The following is a 19,897-nucleotide window of genomic DNA, read 5'->3' as shown; positions in this document are numbered from 1 at the left end:
AAATTAACACATCAAACATAAAAAAATAAGAATACCATCAAAACCGTATATAATCACTACGAACTTGTTTTAATTTTATTTTAATACATCTCACTTGTTTTTATTATAAAGTAGTAATAATAAAGAAAACGAATAAGGATACCACTTCAAAATCTTTGTCGAATTATCATCTATTAAAATTTTATTCTAAAAACTGGTAGTTCCGTAATATAAAAGAATTTTTATTTGTTTGGTTAAGAACAACTTGAATTTGGCGGTTGGTTGAACAATATAAACTAATTAAATTTCTATATAGCAGTTAAAAATAGCTTATGTTTATTATCTTAAGTTTTTTTTGTATACTTATCTTCAATACTACTTAATTTTTCAAATTTATTGTTCTGTTTTGTAAAATAATATTTTACTGATTTTATGCTAAAAATACTTATCTTTAATTATAATTAATATAGAGCAAAAAAGATACTTATAGTTTTTTTGTGTTCATAAACTTGGTCTTGAAATTAAAAGAAAATTTAGTTATCAATAGCTGATTTAATTATGAAACACATTATTTTTAATTACTCAAACAAATATAAGTTAACATAAGTAGTAGTTCAGAATTGTTTCCACTCTATGAATCAAATAAAAAAGTTTTTAAATGTTGTAGTTAAGTGCAATTAGTAAAAACTTACACAATAAGACTATAAACTATTCGGTCATTTATTTACTTTAAGATCGGTGTCTTTTGCTTTTTTTTAACAAAAATTATATTTTCAGCTTTGTGTGTTTTTTGTATTTGAATCAAATTTGTTTAGGATAAAAACCCTTGCAAAATAACTTTTTGTGGACTGTATTTTGTAGATTTTAAGCTAAACTTGTAAAATTCTATTTCAATGATGTTTATCAAGTAGTTATCAGAATAATTTGTATTAAAAACTGATTTCAATTAACAGAACTGAAGTTTTTATTTATATTTTATGTTAAAAGATAAAATATGTAACGATATAAAAGCTACATTTTGTTAACGCTTACCACAGTAGTAAAATATTATGCTTTTACTAATAAAACTTAAAACAAGAGTAAGAACTAGTACAAATTTTCAAGAACAGTTGGCAAAAATTCTGTCAAAACATAGAGTCTTCTTCATAAATAAGTTTTAACAAATAAAGTTAACATTGTAAAAAACACTATATATAACACAACAAACAAGCTCTTTTATACTTTTGAAACATAAAACTTAAGGCAAAAGTAATATTTTATAATAGAATTTAAAACATCTTCAATATTTAAAACTCAACAAACGTAAAACAATTGTAGCTAATTTGAACTTGTAAAACATTCTACTCAGTTAACTGAGTACATACTTATTACTAAGATTTCCGACATTATAAAAAACTATTACTATATAATCAGCTAATAAAATGTTAATTATATTTTCAGAGATGATGCATCAATTATAAATTTTATTTAGAAACATTTGAACAAAAACTTTCTGGATCGGCGCTCACCTGACGCCGTAACTTTCACAAAAAAAAAAAATTAAAATCCACACTCTTTTATATTTAAAAACTAAAAACTCATTGGCAACAAATATGTGTTCAAGATTCCTCGTCTATCGTGTCAAAGTCCAGCTTGGTCCGGGTCGTCGCCGCTGTGAACTTGGAGTTCTTTCGCAAATGGGGCTTCCCGGTTTGCGAAGACGAGTCCGTGCTGGTCGACGAGGTGGTCGTGGCGAGGGAAGTTCCCGAAAGCGATTCTTCCGGTGTCAACTGCGGAATGAAGGCGGAATCGTTGGTTGGGGAGGGAAGGGTGCCGCATTTGCCCGCGGTGACAAGCTGGTCCACGGAAGGAGGCCGCATTGATCGCTCCCTGGATAAAGTTTATATGAACAATAAATTAAAAATATTCTTGAAAATGCAAGTTTGTATATAAACTTTAATTGAGTAGGGTATTTTTTCAAAATCTAGAAAAAACCAACTTGGCGGCCGTAGTCAGGTTGTACCCTTCAAGCTTCTTAACCGGCGTCTGATTGGACGATCCTCCCACCGACGCGCTCCTGATAAAATCCCCGCTGTCGCTACCCGCTTTGGCGGCCGCCTTGAACGGGGTGCTTTCCCTGACCTGAATCGGCCTGATGATGGTGCGGTTGCCGCGCTGCTCGAACGGGTCGATGACCGAAATAGGGTACTTGAGGCCCTGGTCCTGCTTCTTGGGTTCGGACTGGGTCTTGACAGTCTGCTTGATGTCCTGCTTGATGTAGTGGACGGCCTGGCCGACTATCACCAGGCTGTTGACTATCTTCAGCAGGTGCAGGCTGAAGTGTATTGTTAAATAGTAATAGAAAAAAATTGTAATTGAAAAAGTTATTAATTCTGATTATTTCAACATAGGGCAATATCGCTCCACATTTTTATTGTCATTAGTTAGTTGAGAATTACAAGTCATTCCTTAGTTAGAGGGATAATACAAAATACGAACAAAAATATGTTAATATTTAAGTATAACTTTATATTAACAATTTGATTAGAAATACTACCATAGCTAAAGCACAGTTTATAAAACATGTGAAAATGCCAACAAGGCAATTGACAACTAATAATTGCATGAGTCATTATTGTTACATGCAATGTATATATTATGAAAATCTACTTTAAAAGTTGTGGAACAAAAGTCAAACCATCAAAAAAAATACTTTTTTCTTATTATTCAAATTACTAACAGCTAACTTGAATAAACAATTTTAGATAACTATCTTAAAAACATTCAACTAACGTTACAAATCCAAGAACGATCACAACTAGTCCGCGAACTCCCTTGAAATCAACTGAAATTCGAACCACGTGAAAAATCTATTTGTATGAAACTTATTTATTTGTTTATTTATATCAATATTATATACTGTTCAGTGTTCATACATGAAATAAAAAAACTAAGAAAAGCAACGAACGAGGGTTACTTTGGCACAAATAGCTTTTTTTGAAATTCTAGTTTTTTACCAAACCTTAAAACCCATTATTTTTAATTTCTTTGACGGTAACTTGGAATTTTCTTTTATTCTAAATAACTTTCTTTTGCTTTGCTCTCACCAATAATTTTCATCGAATTCTGGTTTTATTTTAGTAGCGGGGCCCCTTTCAAAATTTTACTTTTTTTTTTAATTTCATTTATTTGTTTTAGCTTTTCTCCAAAAATATTTTTTTTTACTTACTTATTAAACTAGGTTTTTATGATGGATTTTTTTTTCCTTTAACTTTTTTTTAAAGATATCCCAAAATATACCCAAATAAAATTTTCCAAAATCTTAAAATTTATCATGGCTTTACTGCAAATATATAACATTTTTCAAATAAATTTTATTTTCAATATTCTAATTTAACTAAGTTTTTTATTAAGGAAATATTTATTTCTCTATTTTTATTTTCTTTTGTTATATGACCTATGCAAGTTTTACATAAATTCATAGCACTTGAGCCAGAAATCCCTCGAATAATGTAAATTTTCGTAAAACTTGCATAGGTCATATAATAGAAAAAAATGGAAAAATTAATATTTTCTTAAAATAAATCTTAGTTAAATAAGAACATTTAAAAAAAAATTATTTGAAAAATAATAAAAATTTGCAGTAAAGCCATAATAAATTAGATTATTTTGGAAATTTTATTTTGGGATATCTTAGGATAACTTAAAAAAAACTTAAGGAAAAAGAAATATTTCCACCATAAAAAACTTAGTTTAATAAGTATATTGAAAAAAATATACATTTATTTTATTTAGAGAAAAGCTTAAAAAGTGAAAAAAAATTTTTTTTAACGTTAAATTTTTTAAGGGTCTCCACAACTAAAAGGGTTACCACTGACTTTTAGCAAATTTTCTTTAGAATTTCAAATTTTCTCCAGGTTTTCAAAATTTCTTCTAGTATTTTTAAAGTACTTGTTTTTTGTCTATTTTTAGTTTAAGGTAAAAAACTGTATTAAATTGCATAAAAACATTGAAAAGATACTGTAAAGCTACTTCAAATGTGCTTTTTAATACCAGACAATAACAGATGATGACAAAAATCTTTTATCTATATGGTAGGTTTTTTGTGTCAAATCAAATTTTTCTACTAACATATAAAAGTTGTTTAAAACTCCAGATTTTTCAAGCTTTTTAAGTGATTTTTGTTCAAAATTCCAGGTTTTTCTAGTTTTTTTTGCCTAAATTGTCAAATTCCAGGTAAAGTGGCCAACCCTGTACTGAAATCAAACCAGCATTTGATGAAAATTATTTGTGAGAGCAAAGAAAAAGAAATTTATTTAAAATAAAATAAAAATTCCAAGTTACCGTCAAAGAAATTAAAAATAATGGGCATTGAGGTTTAGTAAAAAACAAAAACTACAAAAAAAGCTATTCGAGCCAAAGTAACCCTCGTAAGCAATGACATCTAAAATTTTGATTGGAAAAAAGTAAGCATTGAGTAAAATATTACAAAAGATCTACTTTTTCTTGTAATTTGTTTATGACATTAAATTTTAAAATCTTATTCAATTTTTCCACGTATAAGAGTTGTAAAAGTTACAAAAACTATAAAAAAAACTATAATCTATTAATTTATTACTTAAATTGAAATACTAGTAAGAAACAGGCAGAAAAAAATACTACAGAAAATTTAATAAAATTTCTTACGCTTTCTTATACAACATACATACCAAGGAATTCTCATAGCATTGCTCGGTTAACATGCCAATTGTATTAACAGGGTTGCCAAATGTTTTTAGAAAATATTCTCCAGGTTTTTTAAATTTCTTCCAGGTTTTTGAAACTACATGTTTTAAGGTCTATTTTTAGTCAAAAATTAAGTTTAAGGTAAAAAACTGTGTTAAATAGTATAACGACATTGAAAAGATATTTTAAAGCTTCTTTAAATGTGTCTTTTATTTTAAAAAATGCTTGATCATGACAAAAAAATTATATCTTTACAATAGATTTTTTGTGTCAAATCGAAATTTTACTAGTTAACATGTAAAATTTGAATAAAATTCCAGGTTTTTTAGTGATTTTTGTTGAAAATTCCTCAAATATCAGGTTTTTACAGACTTTTTAACCTAAATTGTCAAATTCCAGATTTTTTCAGAATTCCAGGTTTTTTGGCAACCCTGTATTCGCTGGTAGTAAAAACTAAATAAATAAATTATTATGAAATGCTTATAAAAAAGTATCGTAGAAAACATTCTTTATCAAAATTAGTATCAAGACAATTCTTTTTTTAATTTGAATTAGTTCGTAAAATTCAAACTAGCAATCAACTCACTAGAACGGCCAACGGAAGGGGGATGAATCCGAGCCTCCTGCTGACAACGTCACTGTGATCTGATATGGTGTCCTTTCTCCTGCTCGACGCCACGTCGTATGCGAGGGTGGCGCGGTACTCCTTGTACGATTCGATGGATATGTTGTTGAACTTGACCACGAACGCGTGTTTGAACCAATCAACTGTTAGAATATGTATCATGTAGTGAGTGTTTTGTTGATATAACATTTTCTACACCAGTTCTTTTGAAACAATTTTTTTTTTTTTTAATTGAATGGTTGATCAAGCACCAACAATTTTTCTAATAAGTAATTACTAAGAGTAGGCAATATCATTCTGTTTGGTAATCCCTGGTCTATATCAGTTTGACAAGTTTGTCTACATTAGGGGCGGGCTACTTTTCTAGTCTGTAAGCTAAACTTACTGGACAATTTCTTTCATCTATCGGACTTATCTAGAAATTTAAAGTAATGTTTATAAATTAAACCAGTGGTCTTCCCACTTTTAAAAAGGCCTTGCACTTAAATCACTAAAATGTTTTTTGCACACTAAGCTTACTTTTTTTTAAATTAAGTTTCACTACTTTTTTATGTTTGAGTGTCTTACTGAATAAATGACGATTTAAGAATTAAGAATGAGAACTGTAATTAAAAAAATATTGTTTATCCTAATTCAATTTTCTGTAAATAGTAAAAAAGTTTCCTTGCACACTTGTGTGCACAGGTTGACACCAAAAGACCACTTAACTATACAACAAAAATTTAAAAACTTTTCATAAGCATAATTTTACTGAAATAAATATCAATATGCACTACTGTGTAATGACAATATTATATTTGCTTTGCACAAAGTGTATTAAAGCTAAATGTCGCAGAGTAGTAATCTCTGTCTGGCGGGTCATAAGTTGTCCTAGCATTAGTAAGCACACGTATATCTATTAACAATTTTTAAGCACTAGACATCACCTTACTACCATAAAAAAATCACTAGACATTTTCGATCTGATTTGTTGTTTATTAGGACTAATCTAGCAGACAAACTAAACATGATAATTTTTTATAACAAGATGATAAATATATCTAAGCTTTAATAAATGATAGCCAAAATATTTCTACTATTTAACCAAAAAAAAATTAACAAGAAAGTAATGTATATTACTACATTAAAATGTCAAAAGTAGAAAACTTAACTTAAAAGAAAACATTTTTAAACTATATAGTGATCATTTTTTTAAACTCTACTGCTAAAAAAAAAGCTTACTCGATGTTATGAACTTTTATTTATCTCACTAAAAAACTTACTCTATTTACATTAAAATCAAATTGTTTAAAATAACTAATATGGCGAAAAATATACGTGAAATTATTAATGTGGAATAAGGTAAAAACGAAAACATGACTCACTAAAATGCTCACAGAGAATTACATAAAACATGTTGGGAAAAAGTTCACAGAACTGCTCATGACTCCATGAATATTGTTGCATGTTTCTTAGGAGGACAATCAACATCAAGGTGAAGGTAAGAAAACGTTCCCTTACATCAGCACAAGATATCTAAAATAATGTTATAAACAAAATGTTTGTTAGAAATATATTTTTCTATATTCATATCTACATTTAAGAAGCTATTCTATATTTACTTTTACTTTATTTATATTTTTTATATGTTTACCTAGTTTTATATCACACATATCAGGTGAATTTTTAACTCACTTTTGAATATACTAAACAAATTACCAGTACATACGACAAAAAAAGCTATGATTTATTTTTCAATAAAAATAAAAATAAGTTCAACATATATGGTCATTATTTTAAACATATATTTAGAATCTTAAGAATGATACCATAATAATTACACTGACTAAAAATATTTAAAATACTCTTAAAAGTACATTCGATTTATCAAAAACATTACACTCTAACTATAAAATTTTAATAAGTTTTAATTGTAATGAACGTACAATTTATAACTGTAGCTAGGTTTTATTTTGTAGTTGAAACTTGCAAAAATTAACCCCAATTAAATCAATTATAAAACAAGTAGAATACGTTTCGTAACATCTACTTCATTTTATAAGACTAAAACTAACACTATTCATTTCAAAAGTAGGTTGTATAAAAGTTTTAATAGATTAGCAAATACAGCTTACTATAAAAACTTTAAAACTACAAATTTAAAAATATATTTCTCACTCAACTAATTTTTTAATCACAGTCATTTACATTTTGTAAGCAAACACTACCAAGTTAATTTAAACAATATTTAGTTCTATTTAAAAAAAAATACAATAATTTATCAAGAACTTAAGCACTAAAGTCAGTATGTATTTGTTTACACAATATAAAAAGGGACTCAAATAAATTAGAATTGTTTTAGCAACACCTAAAGCTTAAGATCTGCTACCAAATTTTAAGAAAAGTATGATTATAGAACAAGTTAATTTTTATTAAGACAATAGTTGTATGGGGCTAACATAACACTTATATCAGAAAAGAGTGAAACTAGATATTCTAATATGTGTAAAAATATTTAGATTAACTCAATAAATCAAGGATGAAAGAGACTGAGTTTAAAATACTACAAAAAGTTCAGCAGAATACTGAGCTAATAATTTCAAGTATGTAAAGATTAAATTTAAAGTTATTACAGTTTAAAAAAATCAAAACCATTAAAAACTCTAGCAACATTTCTTATTTTGCAAAGCTTGGATAAACTTGATTTTTATCAAGAAAACCAGCTCGAAATTTTTCAAAAACAGTTTAGTTATAGTTATTTTATTCCTTAATAGATTTTTTATGTTAAGTGTGGCTTATATGTTTTTAATTTCTTTATACTTCTCTTAACTGTGTTTTATACTAATAGTTTTCAATGAGTTTTAGATTAAACACATATTTCTTTGTTTGTGTAGTCAGTTTTACTCTATTGTTATTATACTGTTTAAATTATTCTTCGATAACTATTTTTCGCTGTGTAACGGTTAAGGGATATAGAGTGAAATATAAAATGGCCGTTTTTTTGAGATTTCTTTATATATTATATAAAGATTTATTTTTCTAGACAAATTTTTAATTTCATATTTTAAAACTAACTACCTTTACAAGATAAGTTTTTTAAGTTTTTATACAAATTACCTGAAAGAGATTGTTTTTGTCATACTTCTTAAACACAGTTCCTTTTATTTCAACGAAATTGTTTGCCATCATGATGGTAAGCAAGTTTTTGTTATGAGAATTGAATGCTACATTCAGGGTGGTAGCTTGAACTAATATTAAAGATGCTTGAACGGCTGAAACAAGAAACTATTGTAAATTTAAAGTTTATTAGAAAATGGTTGCCAATATTTGAATTAAAAAAGCCAGCCTGAGCGACCAAATACTAGTGTGAGTTACATCAAACTAGCACGAGTGTGTTGGATACTTGAAATAAAAACATTATGGAACAAAAACCTTAAAAAACATTTATTTAAACATCCTTTAGCTACCTAAAAAAACAAAATAATAATAAAAGGACTTGATAAAAACACATAATTTTCGAATTAATTTTTTTTTAAGTCTAATAAAAACTAGCCTAAAACTTTGTAAAAATATCTAAACTAGTCTGAGTTAGCTTGAGTGTGTGGCAACCCTGTTAAATAAAAATCAAATAAATTGTATATATTTAGTTGTTTAATATGAAAACAAAAGATAACATATGAACTTAAAAAAAGAAAGAGCTTTAAAATATTATCAACAACAGAAACACAAACTTATGTAAAAAACAGCCAATATAGAGTGGGGGATAAGTCTCCAAAACTCTCTTCCTTTGGTCTTTGACTCAGTTACTGTGTAAAACAAAGCATCAAGAATGTCTTGACCAACCGATGAAAACAACCTGTCTCCTACCTGGTATACATAAGTCAACATTAGTCTAGCTAAGTTTAAAAAGTTACTAGAAAAAAATAGCTATTTACTTAAATTTTTAGTAAAAAATAACAGTATTAATATTAAACATAAGCTTATCAGGTAAAACAATCTTAGGAAAATAAAAAACAAAAACTAACTTAAAATCACATTTATTTTTCAAAGTATTTTTGAAAAAAAAACACATATACAATCAACATATTAAGATAAAAAACTTTTTTAATTGTTTAAAATTGGTTTTTAGCTGTTTTTTTTTTGATGTGTGAGTTAGTTAGTTTTGTTAAAGTAAGTACCTTCGTTTAAAATATTGTTTTTTTAACCTTTGATTGTTTTGACTACTGATGTGGTTTAAAGCATATAAAACTATTTCAAACTACTTTTTTTTTTCCTTAATCTTGTTAAATAAGCAAAATATGCTACTTTATTATTGTAAACAGAGAACAGTTATCAAATAATAATTTGCCTTTAACTTCCTTTGATTTATATTTTTTTCAGTTATTAGAACTTACTTACTTATTAACTTTGTTTTTTTAATAAAAGGTTTTAAAACTCAGACTTTTTTTGGTTAATATATCCAGCCTTATCTAAAAACCTACTTAAAAAATATATGCAAAGAAATCAATACTAACATCCTAACAAAAATTGACATTCTAAAATAATTTACTGAATATTTTATACTTTTGTATTTAAAACATTAAAAAAAATTCATATTTTACTGCTTATCTATATTTAAGATGACTGTTTTAAGTGAGTAATAAAAATTTTACAAGACTAAGTTCTGTAAGTTATATCGTAAAAATACCTCAAGCATGTTGTAGATTATGTATAGCTTTATCAGGTTTTGTGCTCTGACTATATGATATATTTTAGATGTGTCTATATATGACATGAGGTATAAACTAATACCAAACAATAATCCCTTCAGAATATCACAAGTTAATGCAGTATCCATACAAGCTTTGCTGAAACAAAGATGTGAGTAAGTGATGAGCTCAAATAGCAATTATAACAACTAGGAAACTTTAAATAGCAAACTTACTTTCGCAACCACAAAATTGGAAAAAATATAATTCTAAGTATGGCATAAAAAACTCTGCATGGTAAAAACGTGAAAGTATAAAGTGAAACATCAAGACATAATAGCCAGCCGTATATCATCATCTGTTATAAATATGAGCATAAAATTATAATCTATACAGTTTTATATTACCTTTATAAAATTTCTATATTAAATGTAAAAATAATTAAGAATTTTTTGTGTTATTCAATAACAAACATTGAAAAATATTGTTTTTTTATCATCTAAACCTTTAAAAAAAAATTAACGAGCATTGTTAAAAAACATTTTCAATTTTTCAGCTTAAGTTTTTCAAAAAATATCAAAACTTTCAAAATAAGTTGAGTCAATTTGAAATAATTGGAGTTTTTAAACTAGTCATATATTGTGAGGCAACCCTGAGTCTGCCTGTTTTTAAATAGAACATTCTTTTTAACAATACAGTGCTTCCTCAATTATCTAGCCATATGTTAGGCAAGTTTTTTTTTGTAATTATGGCCAGATTAGTCTTTAGACCAATAAAGATAAAACAATAGTTCATGTTTTGTTAACCTACCTCTTTTGTACTAAGGCAACGCACACAACAAATTGCAAACTCAATTTTTGATAAATTTTAAAAATATTTATACTTTTTAACAAAACAAATAATTAAAATAGATAAAAATTAATGAAACAAAACTATGACAAATTTTAAATTTAATTAAAAACATGTTGCCACTCTTTGAGTCAAAAAATCTTCCCTGAGTGACCAGGAACTTCCATGAGTAACCTTAAATTTTCTTTAGTTTTTTTTTAATCCTTTTTTTTTTTGCTTCGGGTGCAAACTACTTATACCTCATGCTTATTTTTCTTCTTTAATAATAAAAGGAAAGTTGTATGTGTATGCTTCGGCAATAGATGCTTACTAAACTTATGAAAAAAACTGTTTTCAAAAATTCAATATTAAAAGGTTAATTCAATTAAGATTATAAAACAAATACAATACAGACAGTTTTTTTTTAGTATTGTACCTTTGTTTACATTAGGCCAAATTAAAATAGCTCTATCAGCATAATCATCTCTTCTGGCGGATGTGTGGTCAAACAAGCAATGTAGATGTTTCAAAACTTTTTTGATTTTCTATAGTGTAGCTGCAAATCTGGACTTGAATACATCATAAATGATGTGCCCAGTGTTTATGAGTTGAGGTAGATCTGTAGCCTCTCTATCAGTTTCAAATTTTTTTGCAAGACCAATGTTCACATTTGTTCCATCCATTGAAATTTGGACCAAATTTTTTGGGTTTAAGTCTTAAATATCAGTCAATAGGGCTTTTTTAAATTTATCAGCAGTAAGTTCCTTAAAAGTGCTGAAGTAAAATATTTGTAGTGTATTTTTGTTTTCTTCATGCTTTGTACTACAAGTTCTAATTAAGTTTTTTGCAAAACTTTATTAAAACATTCATAAATGTTATAGAATAAATAGATTAGCACAAAACTCTTTTTTCTTCAAAACATCTTTAAAAGGGGGGCTATGCCAAAGTTTGTTATGTATGAATACTTGGTTCTCTTCATACAAAATATTTTGGCAATTTCACTGTCATGGTAATGAATAAGATGTTCTATAATTAAATACAAATAAAAAATTAACCTCTAATGTAATCTATACTCATGTTTTATTTTTTTTACTGAAAACAAGTAGTTGTAAGCAAATAACAAATAACTTAATTTATAAATAAGGACTTATATAGTTATATGCCTTAACTAAAAAATATTGCTCAAATAATGGAATGTAAATAGCTTATTGAAATAGAGGTGTGCAAATTAAACACTTACACAAATATTACATTAATAAATACTTACATCTTAAATAAAATACAGTTGTGAATAAAGTATTTAATTTGCACACCTCTATTTAAATAAAGACTTATAGTACAACATAGTTTTATTAAACTACAAAAATTTTTTTAGAACTTTTCAATGCATAGTTAAGCACAACTTTCATTTCTCTAAACTGTTAACTTTAGTCATGATAAATATTAATTTAAAACTTAAAATAAAACTACAATGTTAATTCTAAGAATATTGAAGAACTAGCCGCAAGGCTGAAAAAATTCTAAATAATAATAATATTTTTTTTTTTTTTGAACAAAATATCGAAACTGGCACTCATTCTACTTCTAGATATAGAAAAAATTCCCAGATACTTTTGTGAAATCTTTAAACTTCCCTGAAATTTTTAGAAAATATCAAAACTGTTTTGAGTTTTAAAAAAATCTAAATTACCTGAGTTTTGTGAGTGTGTGGCAACCAAGTAAAAATTAATTATAGCTGAATTTTATACATCTACTTCTCAACTAAAACCAGCTGGTAAGCAAATAACCGGATAAGCAAGGAAGCACTGTACTGCAAATACTATAACATTTTAAACTATTTTAATTAATATATTTTAAAGTAAATAACTTTTATTGGTATTGCTGTAGCAGAAAATGTCAAATCAAAAATATTTTTATGTCTAAATAAGTTTTTAAATATATTTCTAACATTAAGTGAAAACAATTTCATATCATCAATACAAAAAATTAACTAACTTTTTCAATTTCAAAAGGCTGTTTTAGAAATGTATATACTCTTTCTCTTCTACCCAAATATCTTGGATCATTTTTGTCCATAAAATGTCCATGCGTTATCTCCTTGAAGTAATATTGCAGAAATGACACTTTTTCTGAAAAAATGCTAAAATAAAACTCTTTAAAGTTACACAAATAATGACAAAAACAGCATTGTTTTTTATTTAATTAACTTTTTTTTAATACCTTTTTTTCGTATTAATATGCTTATTGAGATTAAATATTTTAAAATCATTGATTTTAATGACTCCTTTAAATTTATAAATATTTTCCTAACATAAATACTAAGAATTGTAAATTGAATTATATTTTATGTATGAAAGAGATTTCCACACATTTTGAAATCTAAATTTAATTTTTATATATTTTGATAAACATTTTTATTTTAGGAGCTGGTATATATTTTTTTTAATTTATTAGCTTAACAGGGATTTTTTAATGAAAAAGAGGAAATAATATTGTAAAAAGGTTTTGAAAAAAACTTTTGGGAATAGCTATGCATAATTTAAATGATAAACAACATTAGTTTTTACAGGGTTGCCAAATGTTTTTGGCAAATTTTCTCCAGGTTTTCAAAATTTCCTACAGGTTTTTAAAAGTACACATTTTTGGGTTAATTATTTTTTAAGTTTAATTTAATGTAAAAAACTGTGTTAAATAGTATAAAAACATTGATTAGATACTGTAAAGGTACTTTGGATTGTGAAAAAAAAAATTATCTATATGATAGATTTTTGGTGTCAAATCAAATTTTTTCTACTTATATGTAAAAATTGTTTGAAATTCCAAGTTTTTCCCGGTTTTCTAGTTATTTTGTTTAAAATTCCAGATTTTTCTAGTACTTTTAGCCTAACTTGTCAAATTCAAGATTTTTCCAGTATTCCAGGTTTTTTGGCAAACATTTTTTTAGATATATTTCAATTCTAAAGGAAAATTTAAAAATGATATAGTAATGTTGATGTCATTATAAGGGTAACATTTAATATGACAACATAAGTTCATAGATTAACATATAAGAATAGAAAATATGGTAAAAATAATAAACATAAGTATATGACATGAAAAAAATGAGACTAAAACTATGCATATATCTACTCTAAAATCATCAAACTGTAAATCATATAACTAAACTACATCTTTAATTTTCTTATGTACATTAAACAAAAAACAAACAACTAAACTTTAAACAGTTTTTTAAGATAATTTATGAAAATTATAAATTGTAAACTACTCATTTTAATCTTACTTTTTCTTATTGAATTATTATTGATTGCCTCTTTCTCCATTTTCGAATCTATGTTATTTTAATTTTTAAAACTAGCTCCAAAATTCTTAGGAACCAATTAACTTAGTTCAATAGCACTTATGTGAGACATAATAAACTTAAGAACAATTGTAGCAAAATTTTGAGTAGAAAGGTTTGGTTTTTACTTCGGGTATTTTCGTTTATGGAAAAAATTGATGATGATAATAATTCTAGTAAATAAAAGCTTAAAACTGAAAAAATTAAAATTTGAAATCGTGTTTAAAGTTATTATGTTCTTTAAATATTTTAAAAAAAGTTTTTTTTTTGAGTTTAAATTTAATGTTTTCTAACATAAGAAATTTTCAAATTCATTAATTTTATTGTTGTATAATTACTATAAAAAATATGCATTGATTAATAAACTAAAAAGCACTAAAAAACTTTGATTTTAGTACCGGTTGTACGTAATAAACGTTCAGTTATCGAGTCGAACACCATATACCTTTTTTATTTTACAAGTAAAACATATAAGTTTTTTAAACTATTTTTTTTTTTTTTTTTAAGAAATAAAAGTATCAAAAAAAAGTTAATGAAATAAGTTATGGTTCTTTTTTTTAAAGTTTATTCATAATGTACATAAATTTGTTTAATCACGTAAAAATGAAAATACAGTCTAAGCCTAAATCTTAAAGGAATATAAGTAGAAGTATAGAAAATTTAAGACTTGAAAAGTTTACTTTAACTTAATTTATAAAACGAGATAAACAACACTATTAGCTGACATAAAAGTAATTGAAATACAGGTCGCAACTATTTTGAAAAGATAAAATTGTAAAAAACTAAAATATTTTTACTTTGAATTTTCTTGTTTTATGCTAAAATTTTTTATTTTAAGGTTCGATTAAAACACTTTGAGAAGTTTATACTTTAAAAAATAAAAAAAATATCATATAATTTTCATTACTTTTTAAAAAAGTTTAATTAACCATAAACTCAACTAAATTTGTATAAATAATTATAATAAATAATTAAGTAATATTTACACACTATGCACAAGTGGTATTGCGTGATTTTTTTCTTAGGAGGTGAAGAAAAAAAAAATCCGAGTTGCCTGTGCTCAATTTTTCCCTATTCGAGTTGCTTTTGCTCGATTTGCCAGTGCTCGAGTCGCCTCAGCTCGAGTTGCCTATACTGGAGTTGCCTCTGTTTGAGTTGCATTTTCTGAAGTTGCCTCTGCTCTGCTTAGCTTAGCTTTGTTTTTATTTTTTGTTTACAATAGCTTGTGGAATGATAGTTAAGTCTATAATGATTCTGAGACTTTTTAACTTAACTTCCTACCGCAAGATATTGATTTTGTGGTAATTCTTGAAGAAATTTTCTTTTTTTAGTCCTTTTGCGGCAGTGTAGTGAGCTAAATGTTCGTTGTCTAAATTAGAGGTTTATAAGAGTTTCATTATAAAAAATGAATAAAACGTTAAAGATACTTAATTTTTTCTCACAAAATTTTAAGATGGTGCAATTGAGGCAGTGCAACACCCAACGCGACGCCCCTGCTATGCACTTAATGAGAAAAGGTACAACAATGAATAATAATAACAACAACAAAATGTAACTATATAACAGAAAATAATATTTGCAAACATAAAAAAAGAAAAAATCATTTTAGGTTTCCTCAAAAAAATTAAACTAGTTTGTTATAAGTTTACCTAAAACAGTTATCTTAGCTTATTATTTATTTGTATACTTACTCTCTGTTAAAAAGAACATCTATCATAAAATTTTTACATGGGCATAGTATAAAATAAATAAAAAGTTGTTTTCAAATAATCGTAAGTTTAATAAAAAAAGTAACCTTAATAAGTAACCTAAAGAATAGCTAGTTAGAAAATTCTGCGATTTAAACTGAACCAAAGTTATTGCAATCAAACGAATCAACTTTTAAATCAAAATTTTTGGGTATTAAATGACACTTATCATCAACTCCTTAAACAAAAATAAATAAGCAAGTAGCAATGATTACTTATGACCTTAAATTTCACTATTTAATAAATAATTTTAAAGTTCATCCTCGAGCTTTCCAAAATAACTTAGATTTTTTAAACATAATGGTAGCTAAGTCCATAATTTACTACCTTGGTTGGCCATCGATTTTTGACCACTCTTGTTGTTAAATCTAGGTAGAAAAAAATTGTTTCTAAAGACCTTGTATAATAATTATGGATGTTTTTTCAAAATTTAAAAGTATTCAATAGAAATAGCTGGAAAAAAAATATTCTTAAATTTAAACAAAAAAATGCTCCAAACTATATAGATGGAGACTTTTAGCATTTAATTTTTTTTTAATTTTTAATTTTCTAGCACTATCATCCTATTTATATAGTGTATACATCCTGGTAGGTAAACTATTATTTTGATTTTTGTACTTATGACATAAATCGAAAAACAAAAACTTCTAAATAATAAATAAAATTGAGGTTTTTAAGTTACAATATCATACTTAAGTAGTTATATTGATAAGTTTGAGTCATTTTCTTCACTTGAAATTCTAAAAACATAACAGTTTATTTTTTCTTTGTTCTAAAAGAATATTTTTACAAAATATAATGTTTTAATGATATATTTAAAATATTCTTTTTCGAGTTCGGTTTTATTGGGTCGGTGCTAAAAGCCTATAGAAATAAAGGCTTATTTTGGCATTTTTTTTAGTCTTAAATAATCCATTTAAACTTTCTTTATTTCTTTTAATGCTCTTCAGTGAAATAACACTTTATTTACGAATGAATTTGTTTTTTAATATAAACGTAACATTTTTTGAGATATAGGCTATTTTGGTTTTAGTTTTGGTCTTTAATAAGCGTCTTCATGCTTAGAAAATAATAAAACTAACAAAATATAAAATTAGTCGGAAATAGCGATATTTTTGTTTAAAATTTTTAAATAGAAAAAGTTTTTATATAAATCTTTTTTTTAGTATGTTGCGAGAACTAAAAAACTACAAAAGTTTCTGTAAATGTTTTTTTTAGTTCTCACAACATTTAAGTAAAATTTAGTAGAATTTTTAGATTAAAGTCTTTAAACCAATTAATGGCAGTAAGCAGTTTTACCAGAAATGATTCTCAGGAGAAACCAACCGATATATTAAAGATGTTAAGAATAAAATCACTTTTATTGTTATCTACTTAAAAGTAATCCAAAAAATCGTAAACAACTTAGGGCGAAGAGCATCGCTAAGTTTTGTTACAAATCATGGCGGTTGCATGTTAATTGTATCAGATATCAAACGTTACAGTTTTCAATAATTTCAGTTCTCTCGGTAGAACTGGTCGTGTGTTTTAAAGAGTAAACAGTTTTTGACTAATTAGCTTAATGACACAACAATATGTATAATATTTCCTGATATAAATAGATAAGTTATTAAATAAAGTTAGATTTTTTCCCTATGAAAGAAAAGTATGCTGATGTAGTTTAGTCGTACGAATATCCAGTTAAATTAGTTTTAATAGTAAAATTAAGAAAAAAATAGTTCGTATGTAAAAAAAATGTTCTTTTATTAATTTTGTTAATTACTGAGTTATATAGAAACAGTTGAAATAATTAAAAGCTAATTGAACAATTTTCTAAGTTTATGTTTTATTTTTGTAGCCTACAAGTGTTAGTCAGTTTTCTAAATTACTTAATTTTAAATAAGACTTGATACTAATATGAATTTCATATAGCTTTTATACCATTTTAGTCTTTTTTACCAATATATACTTTAAACATAACTATTTGATTAACTTAAAGCGAAAAAACATAAGTTCAAAATTTTTATAGCTGTACTGATTGGTTTTTGTTTTTAATACCAGTTGCTATATGTGTACATATATGTTATTTAAAAAGGACTTTTTTTGATATTTTGTTATAATAAGTTGTTCTTTAAATCACCATTTTTTTATGTATACAATTTAATTGACATAAAACGAATTATTGTTTATTTTTGATAAGCGAAAAATAACTTAAACTGTATATATAAGTATAACTTTATTATTTATTATATATTCTGTTTTAATCAATGTCACAGTTTAAATCAACCGAGTATTGAACTATATACTCCTACTATTAAATTTAGAAATCAGACTTTTAATGCACCAACAACGTTGGTAATAAGTTAATTTACATAATCTATACATCTATTGAGGGTTAAGCACTTTAAATTTAAATCTTCCAACAATTTTCAGGTTAAAAGCATATTATAAAGTAAAATTACCTTCGGAAAAATTCTATTACTTTAAAAACTAAATACTTGTGAAATACAAAAACAAAAATACTTTTTCAAGAAAATACTTTAAAGTTATAATATATTTTTTAAACTTAATGTCTTATTTACTTACTAGGAATATTTTGAGGCTAAAACAGCAATTGATTAGTGTATGTTATAAAAATAAGTAAAGTTTGTATATACCGGGATAAATTCAAAGGACAGTCTTTAATTTATAAAGTATGACACGAGAACTGAAAAACTATATATATATATATATATATATATATATATATATATATATATTAGTTCTGCAACTTATTTACATAAAAAGGTTAAAATAAGTATTTAATTTATTTTATAATGTTTTTTAACAATTTTTTTTACTAATTCATTTATTTTACTAATAATAAATTTTATTACTCAAAGAATTCAGAATTTCTCAATAAAAGTTATTTGTTGACTAAGCAGTATCACTATTTAAGACCAAACCCAAAAAAAAAAGCCTTTATCTCAAAAAATATTAAATTTATATAAAAACAAGTTCACTAAGTAATAACGTTAATTTATTTAAGAGTATTAAAATTAAAATAAACTAAAATTATTTCTATTTTTCGAGATATGTCCCGAGAACTAAAAAAGCCAAAATATCCCACTTTTTTATGGGCTCTAGCACCAACCTAATAAACCCAAACTAATAAAAAAACATACTTTGTTTTTGCTATATCATTTAGCTATTAAATTCGTAACCTTTTTTTTTTTGAGATTTGAAAGTTAATAAAAATGAAAGTTTCCTTTTATTCTAGAATGATTGTCGTGCCTAAAATCGTTATAGTTAAAATTTCAGTAAATATAGTACTTTTGAAATAATTAATTAATCAAGACTAAGCGGTGGTACATTGTAATTTTCTTTTACAACAATATAAAACAAAAAAGATCATTTAGACAACTAGTTTTTTTATTTCTGAGTTTGTGTAAGCAATAGTTTGAGATGACTTTTTAAAATCTCAGTTCTAAATAAAGTTAAATTTTGTAGCTGTTGTTATCTTTTGAAAACAAAACACCCTCTGTAAACTCTCCGGTATGACGTATCATGATAAAACCAGTACGATAAAGAATAAGTTAATAGCTTTTTGTTTACTTTTAATGTATTCGACTTTTTTGGTTTAACTCAATTAGTCTGAAACTTTTTCTGGGTTATTCTCTTATAAAAACTAAAACTAAAATGCTAACACTCTTTTTTTTAATATAATAAATTATTATTGATTTTATTTCTGGTAAAACATTTTAAATCACCATAAAAATTTATAGAAGAAACTCTGAATATTAGTATTTAGTTTACAATGTACTACACCTTTGTATCATAGTGGTTAATTGGTTTTATAAAGCATGAATTTATAAGTTACATATACTGTTGTTGATTGCTTTTAATATATATACTTGTTAGTGTTTTCATTTACCATTTATGTAATAATGAATAATCAATAAATACTTTGTTTGTTTAAAAACATACAGTCGAAACCTACCAGTTATAATTTTAAGTTTATTATGCTAGCATAGTTAAATTCATTTTTTAT

At 25.4% G+C, this 19,897-nt stretch overlaps 1 protein-coding gene across 1 annotated transcript; it reads right to left on the bottom strand.

Annotated features, from left to right (window-relative positions):
* Positions 1-1,145: 1,145 nt before the first annotated feature.
* LOC145845953 (transmembrane anterior posterior transformation protein 1 homolog) lies at positions 1,146-14,216 on the bottom strand. Its single transcript, XM_082952925.1, has 11 exons — positions 14,084-14,216; positions 12,799-12,932; positions 10,212-10,333; positions 9,975-10,134; positions 9,019-9,154; positions 8,405-8,559; positions 6,673-6,823; positions 5,270-5,451; positions 2,752-2,828; positions 1,958-2,293; positions 1,146-1,848 (listed from the first exon to the last, which is right to left on the bottom strand). The coding sequence occupies exons 1-11, from the start codon at positions 14,121-14,123 to the stop codon at positions 1,578-1,580; spliced, it is 1,764 nt and encodes a 587-aa protein (XP_082809051.1). The 5' UTR covers positions 14,124-14,216; the 3' UTR covers positions 1,146-1,577.
* Positions 14,217-19,897: the final 5,681 nt, after the last annotated feature.

Source organism: Thalia democratica, chromosome 1 (assembly GCF_965202585.1).
Source record: "Thalia democratica chromosome 1, ktThaDemo2.hap1.1, whole genome shotgun sequence".
NCBI classification, from domain to species: domain Eukaryota; kingdom Metazoa; phylum Chordata; class Thaliacea; order Salpida; family Salpidae; genus Thalia; species Thalia democratica.
The sequence above is the reverse complement of the archived record's forward strand: the minus strand, read 5'-3'. Positions and strand labels throughout refer to the sequence as shown.